The sequence below is a fragment of the Kwoniella dejecticola genome, chromosome 2 (genome assembly GCF_000512565.2).
Source record: "Kwoniella dejecticola CBS 10117 chromosome 2, complete sequence".
NCBI lineage: Eukaryota > Fungi > Basidiomycota > Tremellomycetes > Tremellales > Cryptococcaceae > Kwoniella > Kwoniella dejecticola.
This window is the reverse complement of record NC_089302.1, coordinates 1,093,744-1,111,177: the sequence shown is the minus strand read 5'-3', so window position 1 is coordinate 1,111,177 and position 17,434 is coordinate 1,093,744. Positions and strand designations below refer to the sequence as shown.

The 17,434-nt window shown below is 47.3% G+C and overlaps 8 protein-coding genes across 8 annotated transcripts; 5 read left to right on the top strand and 3 right to left on the bottom strand.

Moving 5' to 3' along the window:
- Positions 1–355: 355 nt before the first annotated feature.
- Positions 356–1,356, top strand: I303_101855 (uncharacterized protein; the record flags this gene model as incomplete). Its single annotated transcript, XM_018405357.1, has 2 exons — positions 356–608; positions 668–1,356. The coding sequence occupies 2 exons, from the start codon at positions 356–358 to the stop codon at positions 1,354–1,356; spliced, it is 942 nt and encodes a 313-aa protein (XP_018265638.1).
- Positions 1,357–1,782: 426 nt separating this feature from the next.
- On the top strand, positions 1,783–4,059 carry I303_101854 (uncharacterized protein; the record flags this gene model as incomplete). The annotated part of the gene is made up of 15 exons (XM_065968429.1): positions 1,783–1,932; positions 2,001–2,085; positions 2,145–2,207; positions 2,270–2,378; positions 2,454–2,483; positions 2,553–2,603; positions 2,662–2,738; positions 2,826–2,899; positions 2,995–3,067; positions 3,161–3,177; positions 3,254–3,423; positions 3,582–3,653; positions 3,748–3,824; positions 3,915–3,950; positions 4,013–4,059. The coding sequence occupies 15 exons, from the start codon at positions 1,783–1,785 to the stop codon at positions 4,057–4,059; spliced, it is 1,131 nt and encodes a 376-aa protein (XP_065824501.1).
- Positions 4,060–4,518: 459 nt separating this feature from the next.
- Positions 4,519–5,987, top strand: I303_101853 (uncharacterized protein; the record flags this gene model as incomplete). The annotated part of the gene is made up of 2 exons (XM_018405359.1): positions 4,519–4,532; positions 4,589–5,987. The coding sequence occupies 2 exons, from the start codon at positions 4,519–4,521 to the stop codon at positions 5,985–5,987; spliced, it is 1,413 nt and encodes a 470-aa protein (XP_018265640.1).
- A 472-nt stretch (positions 5,988–6,459) lies between these two features.
- On the top strand, positions 6,460–7,521 carry I303_101852 (uncharacterized protein; the record flags this gene model as incomplete). The annotated part of the gene is made up of 1 exon (XM_018405360.1): positions 6,460–7,521. One exon carries the CDS (start codon positions 6,460–6,462, stop codon positions 7,519–7,521), a length of 1,062 nt encoding a protein of 353 aa, XP_018265641.1.
- Positions 7,522–8,878: 1,357 nt separating this feature from the next.
- Positions 8,879–10,917, bottom strand: I303_101851 (uncharacterized protein; the record flags this gene model as incomplete). Its single annotated transcript, XM_018405361.1, has 3 exons — positions 8,879–10,281; positions 10,380–10,476; positions 10,663–10,917. The coding sequence occupies 3 exons, from the start codon at positions 10,915–10,917 to the stop codon at positions 8,879–8,881; spliced, it is 1,755 nt and encodes a 584-aa protein (XP_018265642.1).
- An 819-nt stretch (positions 10,918–11,736) lies between these two features.
- I303_101850 (uncharacterized protein) lies at positions 11,737–12,454 on the bottom strand (the record flags this gene model as incomplete). Its single annotated transcript, XM_065968428.1, has 4 exons — positions 11,737–11,943; positions 12,106–12,150; positions 12,303–12,381; positions 12,447–12,454. 4 exons carry the CDS (start codon positions 12,452–12,454, stop codon positions 11,737–11,739), a joined length of 339 nt encoding a protein of 112 aa, XP_065824500.1.
- Positions 12,455–12,960: 506 nt separating this feature from the next.
- On the bottom strand, positions 12,961–14,175 carry I303_101849 (signal peptidase I; the record flags this gene model as incomplete). The annotated part of the gene is made up of 7 exons (XM_018405363.1): positions 12,961–13,035; positions 13,110–13,146; positions 13,238–13,351; positions 13,417–13,467; positions 13,684–13,782; positions 13,864–13,973; positions 14,128–14,175. 7 exons carry the CDS (start codon positions 14,173–14,175, stop codon positions 12,961–12,963), a joined length of 534 nt encoding a protein of 177 aa, XP_018265644.1.
- Positions 14,176–14,751: 576 nt separating this feature from the next.
- I303_101848 (tryptophan-tRNA ligase) lies at positions 14,752–17,433 on the top strand (the record flags this gene model as incomplete). The annotated part of the gene is made up of 11 exons (XM_018405364.2): positions 14,752–15,287; positions 15,426–15,575; positions 15,659–15,787; positions 15,862–15,981; positions 16,045–16,091; positions 16,162–16,351; positions 16,440–16,523; positions 16,576–16,708; positions 16,768–17,073; positions 17,149–17,235; positions 17,323–17,433. 11 exons carry the CDS (start codon positions 14,752–14,754, stop codon positions 17,431–17,433), a joined length of 1,893 nt encoding a protein of 630 aa, XP_018265645.2.
- Position 17,434: the final 1 nt, after the last annotated feature.

Below are 17,434 nucleotides of genomic sequence, written 5' to 3'. Positions count from 1 at the left end.
AGTGAAATGGTCAGCCGTGCAGGCCAATCTATGCAAGAACAGCTTGCGCAAATCTACGGAAGGTGCTGGTCGCGACAAAAGAGCGATCCGTTCTTACAATACAAGTGGTCTTCGAACAAAGAGGCGTTAGCTCATATGCAAGCGTCATTTCTACACCTTTCAGTGCCCCAGAAAGGGCCTTTCGATGGTGATGTCTTCGTGGACAATACTGCAGCCGGGGCAAAACATCCGTTACTAGGCTTCTATTTCGTCATTTCTAGTGGATGTCTTGACCGACTTCCATACGTACAAGCAGGGCATTCAGATGGAATATCGGAATCCGTCAAACCTTCCAGCCATATCGAACACAAAAACCATGCCTTCCCTGCCAGTCGACTCGTATCATACGACACCACATACAGGCCTCAGAGACTCCAGTGCTCAAGACGACCTCCGACACATCTGTTTTGGCTACCTGACGAACCGAACCTGTGTTGGATTAGTTGCCGCACCAGGTGCTTTCGGGAGCTTCATCACATACCGCTACGATGAGTGTGAACAGGAAGACCAAGTCGGACTGACCCTTCCGATCCGATTCACTCGAGTATTATCCCAGCAAGGTGTCGCAGGTGCAGCTTCAGAGACTTTCTCTTGCCAGAATTACAAGCATGATATCCGCTCAGTGTAGTCGACGACGCTCTGTGCTCAACACTCGCATCCGCCATTTCGACCTTACCGAAGTTATCTGCCAGCTCAGTGTCCGGGATATGGTCCGTTGATCATGCGGACGGCCGAAGACGGGTCGAATTCTTGTCTGAGACAGATTATCCGGCGACAGCTGAGCGAGTCCTGCTGAATACCTCGAACATCCCAGTAGACGAAGGACACTTGACGTTCCGCAGGGCCTTTGGAGATGTCTGTATTCCCCTCAGTGACGAGATGGAGGACATGGGCTCTTGTCAAACAATCTCAGTCGAAGGGTCCACTCCTCTACTCGTAACGTTAGCGTTAGATGGCTCGATCGACCCGGAAGATGACAAGATCGAGGGATTCAGTCTTTGCACATTCACGTTCTCGAAATACAACGATTTCCGACCGACTCGTGAAGAGGTCAGGGCGGGCGAAGAAGCCTTCGATGAGGAGATTTGGGAAGGCAAGCAGCCTCACGCAGCATATATAAGTGCGACACAGGTTACGGGTCTGGCTCGTCATTATCGTATTCAGGATCTACAGACGGCAAGTTCATCTCGATCACCTCGAAGAGGAAGACGAGCTTCATCGCGCCCTCGTGAAGATACTTCTCATCAGGATCTCGCTGCAGAGGATCCGCTTCTCTATGTCGAAGGGACGTTCACAGAGCCAACTATAGGCCTTTAGATTATTTCGACGCTATACGTCCTCTTTGATCTTCCACAATGCATCTGAGGTACAGTAATCACCCAATGGCGATGATTGTGCTTCAGCAGGTCAAAGGATGTGTATCAGCATTTGGCAGGGGCCGGATCGTGGCAGCTTGTGACTGACACAGGATCAGAGGAGAGAGTGGAGAAGAGAGATCTTCACTTGAAAGGATGTTGCTAGAACATTCGTATGAAAGCAGTAGCACTCTTCGTACCGAGACAAAGCAAAGCGAGCCATCTTTTGTGCCCCTGTTCGTCACAGCAACGAAGAGATCGACGAGTACCTAGCTGGGTCTTGCAGCTTTGACTTACATATTTATCTGACTCAAAAACAAGACAGAGGCCTGATCCCCTACTTGATGCATTGCAACATAGACCTAATCAACAAATATAAATACATAGGATGACGAAAAGCTGTGAACGAGCCAATGGCGCACAACCCGCCGGAAAGAGGGATGTTAGGCAATTCATCGAGAAGATCAAGTACCCTCAAAAAGGTGATTTTCTGCTATCCGCACATAGAGGTGTCAGATGGGCTGGTATTCCAGAGAATGTAAGTGGAGCTAAGTGCTGATAAGATAGATGTGTGAATTATGGCTTAATTCCTTCTTCTCAACATAGAGTCGGAGCTCCATCAAAAAGGCTGTCGAGCAGAATGTCATCTGCGTTGAGCTTGATATTCGATTAACATCTGATAACGTACCTGGTGAGACTCCTTCTGGCTCCGTGTTGCTGCACGGGTCAATCAGCTGAACAAGGTTTTAGTACTGTTCCACGATCCGACCCTTGGGCGAGTCACCAATATCGCCGAACATATCGGGAGAACAGGTATGCGCCACGTTCTTCTCTTGTGGGGATTTGCATGCAGCTCACAATGCTTGGTGTACAAGATATCTACTCACCTTTCACGGGAAAGGGGTACAGTCCCTTAATCGAGGAGACGCCTTGGAAAGGTTGTATCGAGCATCTAAAGCTCAAGGAAGAACATGGTCAGATCTGGTACGCGCTGCCATCCGGCCCAGTCACTGTCCTTGTTGGGCATCGTTGCTAATGTTCGGATATTGCGATCCATAGCGACGAAGGCGTTCTGGACTTTGCGTCAATGTACGTAGTGGAAGTCTCGATAGATAATGTTTGTACTCAGGAGGGATGAGCTGACGGTGAGAAATGTAGGCTTGATTACATCGAGCAAGAACAGCTGGATATCGTGATATTCATGGATATGCAAGTGCTACACTGCCCACCCCACTTCCTGCTCAATGTGTCCTGATCAGTTGTCCAGAAAATGCAAAAAGGCGATGCCGATCTTATACGAGTCCATGAAAGACCGTAAGAATGCTGCTGGAGTTCCCGCTGTGGGTAAGTGAAACCCCAGCTTGGAATACGGTTTCCCTCGTCCGCTCTCATCACCAAGCTGATTCAGTTGTTGCTACGCACCTAATATAGAATGGTGCGTATGGAAAGTGTTCGTCCACATGTACGGTCTTCCCGAAGAGCTGGAGAGAGAGACATGGTGGCAAGTGAGTGACTTTCGCCTGCCATCTTCGAACACAGTATCACTGGGCACCCACCCGACACACAGTGGCGAAGGTGTACTGACCTTACTTGCGGGCAGAATGCTAAACAGATCAGCAATCCACCTTTTATTCCGGTGTACGAGCCTGAGCCCACCCGACAGGTCGAAGATCGTGAGTACAGCATTTCAGGACTGGTAATGCTACATCATCGCGCAGAAACCAGTCGATATGACATATTAGGCTGACACTGATTCTCGGTGTTAGCCTTGAAAACCATCAAGGTGAGTCGGACCACCGCTATCATTTCCAAGTAAGCTGCAAGGCAAACGTTGATCTTTTTCTTTCGCGCTCACATAGGCCTGGTCTCGCCACCCCAACGTTATTGCACTTGAAATCGGCTTACGAGGCCCAGGAGGATACATGCAGAATCTACTCGATTATGCCACTTCCGCTGAGTGCCCAATCAAGAGTATTGGCTTCTTCGCTGCCCTGGGCGATCTTTGGCCCTATGATGACAAGGAAATTCAGTAAGTCTGCTCCAAGGAATCTTAATCTACTCCATCATCTTCTGCAATCGGCATATACTGGATGCTTCGATGGCAATTCTGGATAGCCGCGACCTAAAGGCCAATGCAGTATCGGCATCAAGAATGAGAGGATGCTTAAGACTCGTGTTTTTGTGCAGATTCGACCTGGGGGACTTCAATACGCCTTGGAATCTGGAAGATCAGTTCTCACACCACTTATTCAAGATCTCGTGAGTCCCCGTCTGCATGTTCCACTACAACGCGCTCTCGCGTTGTTGTCTTCTTCAGAAGAACCATTGCAGAGTCAACTGATTGAATTAATAGGAATCCCCCTCAAACACATGATGCCCTCATGGTCGCGGGCGACTCGCCCGACGGCCATGATTACAGAGCTGATCTTGGTAAGTGGAGTCACAAAACATTGACTCCTCACCGTCATGTATATCCCGGCAGCCGGACGTCAGACAATTGACCTAGATTTCTCCATACAGCTCTGTACAAGAAGCTCGGCTTCACCTGGACTATCAGTAAGTTCGCCCTCGCATTGTTTGGATAGGCGGAATCGACTGATCCATGGCTCCGATTACAGCTGATCGAGGTGAGGAATTGAGGAACAAAGGATTGATCACCCTTTAAGCCGACCGGAGGCTGTGCGCTCTAATGGGAATCCGCTAAATTCTGGAGAATGAGATACAGTATTTGCCACTGCACACGCTATGGGTGGTCCAGGGGTGTCACTGACTGTGATCGCGACGAGGAGCTTGACATGCGTTGTTACATTTGACGAACGTCAGCATGAATAAGATGAAAGAGTTGCATGAATATGATGGATTGTACGATCAAAGGATAGCCCCTGAAAGGAGGTTTGAGCGTGTCTACAGTATAGCAAATCCCTGTGTAATACAGTATAGCCTCTTTTGTGCACCGCCTGTTCCTGTCCTGCACTTGCAGCATCGATCTCGCCTTTCACATTTGAAGGTGATTAAATCTATCCTGACGTGTCCTCCGACCTTAGAGATGTGCATTGTGAACGACTGAGATTCGCTTGAAACTCCAAAACCGATCACATCGAGGTAACATACTGTGTCCTGCAAGATGTCCCAAATTCTGTGAGTGTGTCCGGGACGTTATGTCGGCAGTGGTCTGATCTGCTTTACTACTGCAGACCTAAAGACAACTCTGAGACTGCTTTGTGTCTCTCGGCTCTGAACAAGCTCGAACCCCGCTCACGAGACATAATCAGCAAGATACACAGACACGTTCAACTTCGAAATGCTGGCGGCGCAGATGCGCGCTGGATCATCATCGACACCGATGCTGGATTATGCAAAATGGCGGATTACGATGATCCCCTTGCCTTAGTCCTGATCTCTGCCTTGCATAGATTAGGCTATGTGAAGCTCAAGGGTGTCAATGTCACCGGTATGAAGCGGAGTACCAACATCTCTTTCGTCAAAAACTTGTTAGCTTCCATCGGTCTGGGAGACGTACATGTCGTAGCAGGGGAGGAAGAGTATGATTCAGAAGATTGGGATGCGGAACGACTAAAGAGGACCAAGAAGAGACGGGACACTATGTTGTGTGAAGATGAACGCTCGAGATGGCAACGCGAACATCAATCGTCGACTGAGCTTGACACCGCTACCTCCCTACAGGTTCAAGGATACGCAGGCGATCATCGAAAATTGTCCTCCGAGATATACCTAGAAGCTAGTAAGCTAGGCAAGAAGGTCAGCAGGGTCATCATGACCGGCTTACAAACACTTGATACATTCCTGCAAGATCCCAACATGGAGAAGCTGTTCCGAGAGAATACAGATACGATCTACCTACAAGGTGGAATGCAATTCGAAGAGGGAAGACTCATACCCGATGAAAACGCTAGGAATATGTATTACCACATCCACAGCTCCGCAAATGTTCTTTCGTACGCTCAGAGGCACGGTATACCTATTCGGTGTTGGACGAAAAACGCAGCTGTAGCCTGTGCGAAGGACGGGAAGTGGTTGAAGGAATTATCAGAGTTGCCTCATGCTGGTATGCAACAGAAAGACGAACTTCGGACAAGCGTAGACGCACATCAGTTCTGGGATACTCTCAATCCGGAGCGAAGATTTAGAAAAAACGTACTCACTCCTGAAAGCTTCTTACAATTCAAAACTACCATTCCCAGCGAGAAGATTGCTCCGACTGCGGCGTACTTTGAACATAAATATGGTCAAATGCCCAATGATCAGGTATTTCAAGAGGAATATAGCCAATATCTGGCAGAATTCAGAGAGACGTTGAGCGATAAGACCAAACTTATTCTTTATGATGATTTACCGATCCTAGATTTGATGGAAGAAGAGCTGAAAGATGAGCTTGGACTCTCGATGCCGTACAAGATGGATCAAGATGAGGAATTGGAGAGAACATTCAAGGTCTTCGGCAAATCGGTGGAAGATCCGGGTCTGAATGTGGAGAACATTCAGGAGACGATTATTGCCCTTACCAAGTATGCTATCCTGAGTTCGCTCGAAGACAGAGGCGCGTATTTGAATGCTTGTGGGAAGAAGAAGTGACCTCTATAACTGGATATGTGATCTCAAATCATTAGCTGTGATTGACGTAGATATCCAAGTTCTATAGCATGAATCAACTTGAATGGAATTTTGAATACGAATGATGGATATGATGTCAGTGTGCGGATGGCCGAAACCATCCTTTGGCCCAGATTGCCATCAGTCGAGTCAACAGTAACACAGGTGACCGCTTCCTCAATCAAAAAACTAAAGTTTGATCCTGTCCTTCCTTCTTCTTTCTCTTCTTCTTTCCCCTTCCTCTCAAGTCCCCTTTTCTTCAATCTTTCTATACTCCGAACAACACATTCTCACATTCACCTATCAGTAGCAATTCCATCTGCCCTCCTCTGTTGGCACTGTTCGAGCTGAATAGCGTTTCGCCGGTAAGTCCTGAAATTTACCTCCGGAAATCGATCTCCTTTTTGCCGAGCTGACGAGAGAGCTATAGATGGAAGAAAGAAAGCTCAACACCATGCCATCGGCAGAAGACCACCCAACAACCCGCACAACACCTACACTGAAGACCCTTCCGCTGGAAATACTCGCGCTCGCAATTTCTTTCCTCGATCAAGACCCGAGCACTCTTGCAACGCTCTGTCGGGTATCAAGCCAATTTCTCGAAATTGCAGGATCAGTACTCTATCGCGAGATCTACATTTCTCCGACTGGCAAAAATTCATTGTTTGACGCTCAGCAGATAGCAGATCATGAGGATCCCTCGCCTCACGCCGACACCAGAAAAGCAAGATTGCTGCGAAATGCGAAGATCGTACATATCGATACTCACCCTCCAAACTGGTGTAAAAATCAAATCGGATTCCACCCGCAAAAGATTAACATCTTGGATTTGTCATGCCCCTTCTCAGAGATAATGGTGTCTACACCCCACATATGCCAACTGGCCGACGATGAGGATAATGAAGACGATGAAGGCTCCAAGTCATGCATAGTCACTCGATATCAACCGAAGAAAGTCATCCTCCGAAACGTGCATTTCTTGCGAACGAGCGAAGCGCTTCGTCGTTTGTCAACCCATGCGTCTCTTGGACCCACTGAGCTCACAATCATCTGCACAAACATGGGCCCAGCCCCCATCAGCTTCTACACCCAGGCCCCTCATGATATCCTTCGGAATGTGAAGACGCTTTGCGTAATCGTCCCGGTAGAAGATGTTGGTACCCCTTGGCAAAGCATGTTCACGGCCCACAATGCTCGCGAGGATTGCATAGGCCTCCGCAACGTGGCGGCCATCATCCGTCGACTTCCCATCGATGCCTCGATTTATCTGGTGACGGCTGGACCTTCAAAAAGAAGCGCTTCAAGTGACCGTGGCTCGGGTGCGCCGCCCCCGTCGCCTGACGTGCCGACACAGCTCGAACGTTCTATGGAGATGCTCTCGAGCCACTTGAGGCTATATGGCGCTTCGCTCATCGCTGGTGCCCCTGGAAAGAATACGGCCGAAGATCGAATGAAAAACATCCACTTCATCGGGGAAGAAGAGGCGCTGAGAAGATTTGACTACGAGGAGACATAGGCAAAGAGATACGGCTAGAGACCCTGGCAGAAGGTTTACGTGATCATTGTCGTCTACGAGGATGATTCCATTTTGGGGTGAGGACGATGAGTATCAGCAGCCCTACCGTGGACTAAAGGGCAATGGCGGCGCAAATGATTGGAAACTTACATACGTGGTACTTAAAGACACAGCGTAAATCAACATGACTGGACAAAGCGGAAAAGTATGACCTTAAACAAATATGACTGTAGATATAGTGTCTATCATGGATGACATGTGGATGACCCGTAGAAATGCAACATGTAAAAATGAACTCACAGAACTTATTGAATACAGTAGGGAAAGTTGCCACGAAATGCGAACGGCGTTCTAGCAATTAATGACTCTGACATGCACCAGAGGTTTATAGCTTATGCAGTAGGTACAGTGTATATCCATAGTGCTAGTATTCGGATTCGTGTCTCTTCTATACACGCATCAAAGTGCTGCAAAGACAGCTCGGAAACGTTAACATTCGTCTCTACCCCACTTCCCCGCCTCTCTTATAAAATGCCTACAATCATGCTTCTCCAAAACGCCGCAATCCGCAATATCCAATATACATCTTCAATCGAGATTGTGGTGTGACTGACTGAGGACAGACGCTTCGGAAAGGCTAGCGCTGGCCGACTACGACGTCTGTTCTCGGCCCCGGACGGTACCAGGCCATCGATGGTTGTTTCCGTTCACGTGCGCAAGGTATAAAAAGTATAAATCTCTGTTTGGACTGTACGCCAAGTGGCAATCGGCAATCGGCAAGAAGGCCTCAATACGATATACAGCAATGGGATAGGGTTGAGGGTACGTCTCTAGCTCGATCGTAATGTATACATGTATACTATGGCCTTGGTATACGTACAGCTAGAGATGTATGGGCGGTAGGGTGGCCTGTTCCTTCGGTCTCGTGGCGGGTGGCAACACGATAAACCAACAACAAAACGAAACAAAAAATATTTTTGTTTTTCTTCTATATTTGATGAGGTTTCTATTCGGTGCGGGTTACATCATCTCACTGCTTGGTTCCCACGATACATTTTGAGACTTACAGTCTTATCGAACGTTCGCGGAGCTATAGATCTAGAAAGCATGTTTGATCGGAAGACTGGTATGCTGTTTTGTATTTACTGTATCATACAATACATCCGACATTTGACGATCCTCAATTATATTTATGTAGTCATTGACGATCGTGCAAATACAAGTTTCCGTATCCTCTTAACAATCCTGTCTATGAGTCTCTATGAGCATGACGACTCGTGACCTCTATACAGTACACACTATATGCGTATGTACGTATGTACAAACATGCAATCTATCTCTTTGAAAGGCACCAAGGTCATCGACGATACTCCCTCCATCCCTCTTTGGCCAGCTCTTCAAATCCATGATCACCCAACTCCGCATTTCCCTTATCCTGTAGCCAGTCGTGCAAGTCCGTAAAAACCACTTTCTCATTGACAGCATTCACCTGACTCTGTCTGTTCTTAGCTATCAATCTAACATACAACTGATTGCGAATTCGATCCTCTATGATCGAGCGAATCTTATTTTTACCCTGTTTCATAATTCCTATACCCATATTCAACAGCTCCCCATCAAAGTTCTCTATACCCACAATCTCGATCTCAGCAGTCAGCGGTAAGCTGGTGATGACCCTCACCAAATCTTCAATTAGGCTTGAGAAGGAGGTTGCGTAGGGTGATTGTCGGGAATTGTAATATGCTATTTGCCATAGTCCCTGAGCTTCACTTTTCGATCTGGAAAATTTGGATTCGGGAGTGGGCGTATTGACAGTCAGGAAAACCAATGTGATTCTCATTATTGTGTCGAGGGTTCTTTTGTTGGTGAATATGTTTTCGTAACCTTCGTAATCTTTCAGATCATATGATCGACCAGTGGGAACGACAATTGTCAGTTCCTTAAGACCGATAGGAAGACCGCCGGTGGATCTGATTTTTTTGGTCACACCGGGTGAGGTTATGGGCGGTGTGAGCAAGTTCGGATCGGCAAATGGAGCAGTCGTCAGTGTCGGTGTGGTTGTGAGACTGGTAGTCGAAGGAAAAGAGTTTGGAAGGACGACTAAAGGTGATCTAGCTCCTACCACGACTAGTTTTTCGATCTCGAGACCCTCTAAAAGGGGACATGGCGAGTTGAACCGAGGACAGAATAACAGATGATAATCGAATGCATCTGCTAAGATAATTCGCAGGGTCTTGAGACGAGGCATCATCTCGCTGAGAGAGACGTGTGGGCATCCTAGAGGGATTTCGACAGGCGTGGTGGGATTCGATTTGGATTTACCGAATGAGAAGATGGAAGAGGTTGAAGAGGATCTAGAATGACCATTATTGTTTGAAAATATTGATAACCTTGAGAAATTGCCGAAGTAATCTTCCTCTTCTTGTGTTTGGTCTTCGTCGTCATTGTCATTATCGTCGCCATGGGAATGGAGCGTGACTTGTTCGGTATGTCGGAGTAGTCGATCTTTGAAACGCTTACGACCGACCGCGACCTTACGAGTGGTATTCTCGTACAGGATTGTCGAGCCTTTCAGCTTCTCCACCATATTCTTGGGAGACTCAAATACCAGATGATCGTATAGGATGTGACCTGACAGACCGAATAGGAGCTTGGATACCCTCAGACAGCTTGACAGGGTGTCGTCGGAGCAGTACGAAAGGATACGGATGATGATGTGAGTGGGTAGGTGGTCGGGTACGCAATGCCGCTTGGTGTATGCTAGGGTTACACTGGCGGTGAGCGACATATCCAAGGCACGAAGGAGATGGAAATGGAAGACATGATGATGGCGAAAGGCAGAAGGATTGGTCACTTACATGAACGCCTTTCTAGACTCGCACTTGATTTTGGCCTGGGCAAGATACCACTTTTACTTGAGGGTCTACCGTAGTTATAGCTGAACCCGAAGACTTCCTGTAGCAAATGTGAGAGCAGGATCAGCCTCATCGACGCTCCTGACTCAAGACACCATGTTATGACCCGCTCACATGTGGAACAAGTCATTCTATTTCATCAAGTCAAGGTGGACATCCTCCACTCTACTTATGCCGTAACCACCCCGATCCATTCAGATAAATGAGTAGGTAGGAAACGACTCACAGCTAAATTAGCGAAACTCTTAGATTTCCCCATCTTATGGTCTCTCTCCTTGTCTTTGTCTTCTTGTTTTTCCTTGCCTTTTCGTTCAAGCTCTTCAGACGGTTGATCATGTATCTTATCCAGATGAAATGAAAATATCGATTGTTTATATACATTTTTCGGTGTCGTTTGAGTCTTCTGCTTCCCCCCTTCCTCACACTCGATGGGATCTAGCCCACTCTGTCGATAGTCGCCATCATTAGCGTGACTGGACATGCTGAGTCGAATACCTGATCTCGAAATTTTCAAATTCAAATTCCAACTCAGGTATCAACAGAACAACAAAAAAGTAAAACGGATGATGTAAATTTTCGACATCCGCTTCAGCATCAGCATCGGCATGAATCTGACAGGATGATGTTCTGGAATCACATCTTCATCAAGGGAGGAAGATAAGAGGAGAGAGAGAGAGAGAGGAAGAGCAAAGGACCCTTTGCTGATGATGGCGCGGTGTGGTGTTTGCGTAGCTCAATTATCGAGATCCTTTGAACGTTGTGGTGCTCGGATGTAAAAAAAACAAAATCACAGTACAGCCGGCGGCGATGAAAAGGTACACCAAGCATGATGCATGCACGGATCCTCGACCCCAAACATCTGGACACGTTGAATTCCAGACTAATGCAAGGAAGTACATGTCGGCATAGCCTACACATCTGTCGTGATAAGACGGAATATGAGCATATGAACATGGGATGCATACACATTTTTGATTGATGGGGACATAGATATATTGGTAATATAATATAAGTTACAACATGAAACGCCAGTGTCAACGCGAGGCCGAGCGCAAAAACAAATGAAGAATTCGTCATCTCCCCCACTGACTCATATCCTGCTGACTTGATTACTAGACCGTTTGTTCATCTGTCCCAAGGATGGGCGAGCCGTATAGCACACCTCATTGCGAGATACCGTAAGTCACATCTTGCAGTCTTATCTCTTTTGTGATCTTATTCCATTTGCCTTGCTTTGCTTTACATTGCTTTGCTCGACTGAGATATTCCTACACGACCCCCTGCAGGTCGTTAGCGTTGTCTAGTACTCCGGTTCCAATCCACCATGTGTCGGCGTAGCGCTCGGCCCACTCCTCCATATCTTCAGTATCAACCATAAAACAACTATGGCTCCTACTATATAAGCGATCGTGCGGTATTGGCGGAGTGTCGATGTGGACGCCATCGTACGGTTATGGTGGCGGGATGTAGAGAAGAGGGACGAGGCGAAGGAGGTGAATGAGTTGGTCTATGTTAGGTGATGGTATTTTAGCAGTCTCGAGATTACAACAGAACAAGAGGGAGAGCCCAATCGGAATATATCACATACAGTTCTGTCAAGCTGTAAGTCGAGCCTGAGTCAGCTGTGCTCCATCACTAAGAAGGAGAAGGGACAGCTAGCTGCACTTACTTGGTCGTTCTGTCTGTTCGCATCGTCTAAAATATCTATCGTGACCTGCCAGAGCACAGAATTAGCGTTTGCTGATAAACGATCTGACCACTATGGGAGGGGTCTGATGGTCGAGGTAACGGAGTGCAAGGCAATTCTTCTCATTCGGAGATGTCGAATTAGCTGAACAAGGACTAGGAAGGAGAGTCTGGGCTCACAGATCGCAATGACTTGATTTTACTATGTAACGAGTTCAATTCTTCCTCGTTCTGATTCTCGAGCGTTTGATCGGATGCGCTGTTTCGGTTTCATAAAGGCGGTGTCAGCTGCTAATTATATGCCGTACGAAGTACGAAGCTGACCTAGGCATCTTGTCTCTCTCCGAAGTTACGAAGTGAAGTCAGTGAAGTGACGATCGTTGGATATGGGGATTCCGAAGTGGAAATCCTCTTGGAGTATCTCAAAGAGCCGCTCGGAGTGACGTCGTCCAGATCGGTGAGGGTGTAAGTGCACGTTAAGATTGCCAGGATGACGGCTTTGGCGGTCTTCGAGAAGCGCGATGTAATGTCAGGATTCCGAGGAATTGATGAAGAGAAAGGTCGAAGTACAAAAGGTGAACTGAACTTGTCAACAATCTACCCTATTTTGGCGCGGTGCTCCTATTGTGCGAATGCACTGACACGCGCACAGGTAAAGTGAGGTGGAGGTGGCAACGTTAGAGCAAGTGAACCGCGCTCATTCACTATAGCGTATGCAGTGCAGCTCGACAACATAGACAAGCAGACGACATTGTCATTGCTAACCAGATAATATGCATACATGGTTTGTACGTATGTACAGATTCCCAGTCCAGCAAGCTGCACGAGGCAAGGGAGACTATGTCTCCTGCTGTATCAGCATAACCAGACCTACACAGCCCAGTAAAGCGTATTTTAATTGTGGGAAATCGTTCTGCCGATTCAATCAGCATGGCCATGTCAGCTCTGGCAAGTGTTCCTTGATACTGGGACAAATAGTTGACTTACCATGGCGATAGTCACGTAACCTATATAAGGCAAGAACCTGCAATGTCATAGCCATAATAAAGCTCTCAGCTTCCTCTGAGACGAAGACGGGCGAGTAGCTGGGAATTGGGAAATGGATTTGCACATACCCTCGGACTTTGCCTATAATGTGTTTTCGCTCTATCCACTCTATACCGTTATACAGCGTTATATCGTCGCCTGGATTGTTGTCTCCTTTCGTGAGTAGAAGCTGCGTTGTGTTTCTGTACGAGAGCGCGAATGCAAGTCAGCTAGTAACCAAGTGCGCGGAGGGCATCTGAGAGCTCACGAGATGTGGGATTCTATGACTCGGTGCACTATCGGTATGTCTGCTCCGGGACTGTCATTGAGAGGTATACTGGTTCAGCACTATTCCATTTCATACTGCATGTGGTATGAGATGTATCGACAGTGGATAATGAGCCCTTTGGAGATGTCAGACATGTGTTGTTGGGGTGGAATGGATAGGACAGGTTCGGGAAACGAACACTTGCCAAGAATGACTGAGGAAGCGAGAAACGAGATACGGAGAGATAGATAGCAGAATCGTACTCACATCTTGTAGACCGTTATATCCCCAATCTCATACGGCACATCCGCAGGATTAGTCAAGAACAATATATCTCCTCGGTAAAAGGCAGGTTCCATGGATCCGCTATTTCGTTTTTCCGTTGAAATGTAAAATGAGCTTGTCAATCTTCGCGAAATGGAACCTTCCGATTGGGACGGAGCTCACGAGAGAACAACTACGATGGGTGATTCCGAGTTGGTGAATAGACATAGTCCCTTCCACATCATCAGACCGGATGAGATTACCGTTAGTAGATTAAGAGCTTGAAAGAGGAGCTGTGTTGTTGGAAATGCAATTGTGCGAAGTCGGCGAGACCAATCAGAGTGGATGAGGGGAGGAGATAGAGAGCAGTTCATAAGTCAGCATGCAATGTATGTCTGCGTAGAAAGTGCTTAGATAAAGCCATGTCATGGAAGACAATCAACGTACCCCTTGGACCCCTAAGGTCTTGAGACGAGCTATCTCGTTGGAGAACATGGCGGGTTGAAGTTACCAGTAGCTTGCCCACGTCGTCCAGATTGTTCTGATGTATGGAGCGAGTCGAAGGGTAAGAGGGGTTCTGCTATCAAGAAGACGTATTCGGTTCAGTCACTGGTTCTTTGTGTTGCTGATGCGTTTATGTGTCTATCTATGCACTGGTCCCATTCCATTCATCTTCATCATCCACGTCTGGGTGATGCCAGGAACACGTTAACGTTGGACTCCGCGTTTTGAGATTGAGCTCGTCGTCCACGTGGCTCTTGCTTATCTCTGCTTGTGTATCAAGGAGGTACTCACTCATACAAGTAATCCACGTCATTCAAATTCAAGCTCCCAGTCGCGGTTGATCGCAGGTCCACACAATTCACATTCACCATTCACGACTCGCTACAACTTCATCAACGTTTCAATCCAATCAACCTTTGACCTTCTCTCGCAGTCACTCATCCACCCTTGTTTGGTATTCTTATGCGTCTTGCTCGAGTACTATACAAGGCATTCCCAAATACTATCAAAGCACCCATCATCGCCGAATCAGCAAAAGAAGCCAAAGCTAAAACTACTCCCAAGAAGATGTCGTTGGATACTCCCGATAGACCATCGAAATCAGGAGCCATGACTCCCGGATCCATCGCTACCGAGTTGTCCAAAATGGATTTCCCGGCTCCCTCAGGGCTCAAATTATCCATTCCAGAAAGCAAAGATAAAGATGGCCAATCTCAACAGCCTAACTCTTCGGGTGGAGCTACCGGAGCTGGTACGGGGGGAGGACTTTTGAGTGCTATCTCATCGGTATTTTCACCTGTCTCGGCAACTGGGACGGACGATACGGGGGATATCTCTGGACCAGAACCTGAAGCTCTTACGGCTGCAAGAAGGAAAGTCAGATCTGAAAGTATCTCGGAACAACTTTCGACTACTTTATCAGAGATGAAACTCCCTCAACCCGAGAGGATCTTTGGACCGAACGAAGGGGAATCGAACGCTGCGAAAGAGGGTAATAAGGGGGTCAGTGCTGAAGAGTGGGATAAGATTAAATTGGAGGATGAAGTTCCGGAAGCTGTAAAAGAGCCGAAGAGGATGACTCATAGTAGACATACATCGAGAGCGTAAGTGGCCTGCAATCACCTGTCTCCCCTTTTCATCCCCGTCATTAGGCATGACTGCATTTTATGAAGTTGGCTGGAGGGAAATGAATTTTGGTTGGCTGACATTGATTATGCTATCAAACGTGATACGCAAAATAGAGACGCGGCTGTACCTAGAATACCTACGATCCCAGAGACTGCCGAACCCTCCTCGTCCTCATCGAAGACACAAGCTGTAGCTAAAGAGCAGAAAGTGACTCCGTTCGACGTAGAGGGAGAAGTTGATGCGGAAGGCAAGGATCTGGGAATGTATGTCGGTCATCTGCATCGCCCTCAGCTACCTCCGCACGGCATAAGGCCGCTGTATAGCTGACGAGAGCATGTCGACATAGTGATTATGATAAATTGACGAAACGATTTGGAGCATCTCTCATTTCCCAAACATTGTTAGATAGATTCGAGAGATTGACAGGCCAAAAGCCTCATCCGTTGTTAAGAAGGGGAACTTTCTATTCTCACCGGTACGTAGAAGTCTTTCTCTGGCTTTCCTCACAAACGGTGACACGTGAGACTGAAGTCCTGTTTGTGTTTGCAGTGATTTCGGCTTGATACTTGATCGATATGAAAAAGGTCAACCGTTCTACCTCTATACCGGCCGAGGTCCCTCGAGTGATTCCATGCACATGGGTCATCTAATTCCATTCATGTTTACTGCGTAAGTCATATTTGAGGTTCGCAGACCCTGGCCTCGATAATAGCTGAAAACATCATATCGCAGATACTTGCAGCGAGTATTCAATGTTCCCCTCGTCATTCAAGTCACAGGTATGTGGACTCTTTCTGGGGCTCTTTATGCTCAAAGGAAGTAGTGCTGACTGAGAATCGTCACCTTCAGATGACGAGAAATACCTACTCGAAAGAGATATCAAGAAGCAAGCCGAATTGATGAAGAAGATAAAGGGAAAGAAACCCCTTGATTTGTTGAGGCATTACAAGAAGATGGGCCAAGATAACATCAAGGATATCATTGCTTGTGGCTTCATACCGGAGAAGACGTTCATTTTCTCTGATCTGGCGAACGTTGGGTGAGTTGAAAAACTCTCAAAAACTGAGAGTTATGGCTTGCGCTTTTCACAAAAATGCAAAGAAGCTGATGGTGGATCTCTTGTCTAGCGGGGCGTTCTACGAAAATGTGGTCCTCATGGCCAAGACAATCACCCAAAGTCAGAGTCGAAATGTATTTGGGTTCTCTGACTCGTGAGCTAGCTGTGCATACTGCTCGGTGTCATAGCTGACATGGCAAAAATAGCGATAACATCGGAATGTTCCATTTCGCCGCTGTGCAAGCTACCCCCGCATTCTCCAATTCATTCCCTCAGATCTTCGGTACTCGAGATGATATTCCAGCTTTGATCCCTTGTGCTATCGACCAAGACCCATACGTGAGTCAGCCTGCATGACCATGTATCTGTCACGAGCTGATGTACGTGCATCAACATAGTTCCTGCTCACCCGAGATGCTGCCGATCGATTACAGTACAAGAAACCTGCTTTACTGCACTCTAAATTCCTTCCCGCACTTCAAGGGGCCGGCACCAAGATGTCAGCCTCGAAGGAGAATACTGCTATCTTCATGACTGACGATGCCAAGAAGATAGCGAAGAAAATCAAGTCTCATGCGTTCTCTGGTGGAGGTGCTACCCAGGAAGAACACAAGGCGAACGGAGGAAACCCCGATGTGGATATCGCTTATCAGTATTTGAGTTTCTTCGAGGAGAGCGATGAGAAGATGGATCGATTGGCAAGGGTTAGTCGATTACATCTATTCAAGTGAAATCTTGTGAGGGTATTAATACTGATGTTGAGGAATCTTGGAATTTAGGAATACCGAGCTGGTACGCTGAGTACGAGCGAGATGAAGGCTGCTTGTATTGAAAAGCTTCAAGAAGTTGTTGCTGAGTTCCAGAAGGTTAGTATATCAATTCCTCATGTCTGCCTTGGCTGGCCACGACGAACACAATGAAGGTGAGACGAGGCTGATGATATTCTCATGCAGAACCGAGCCGAAGTCACGGATGACAAACTTGCGTATTTCCAAGATCCAAGCAGGAAGATCGATCCTAGACCTAAACCCAAGGAAGCCAGTGCTGCTGCCTCAACTGCTTAGA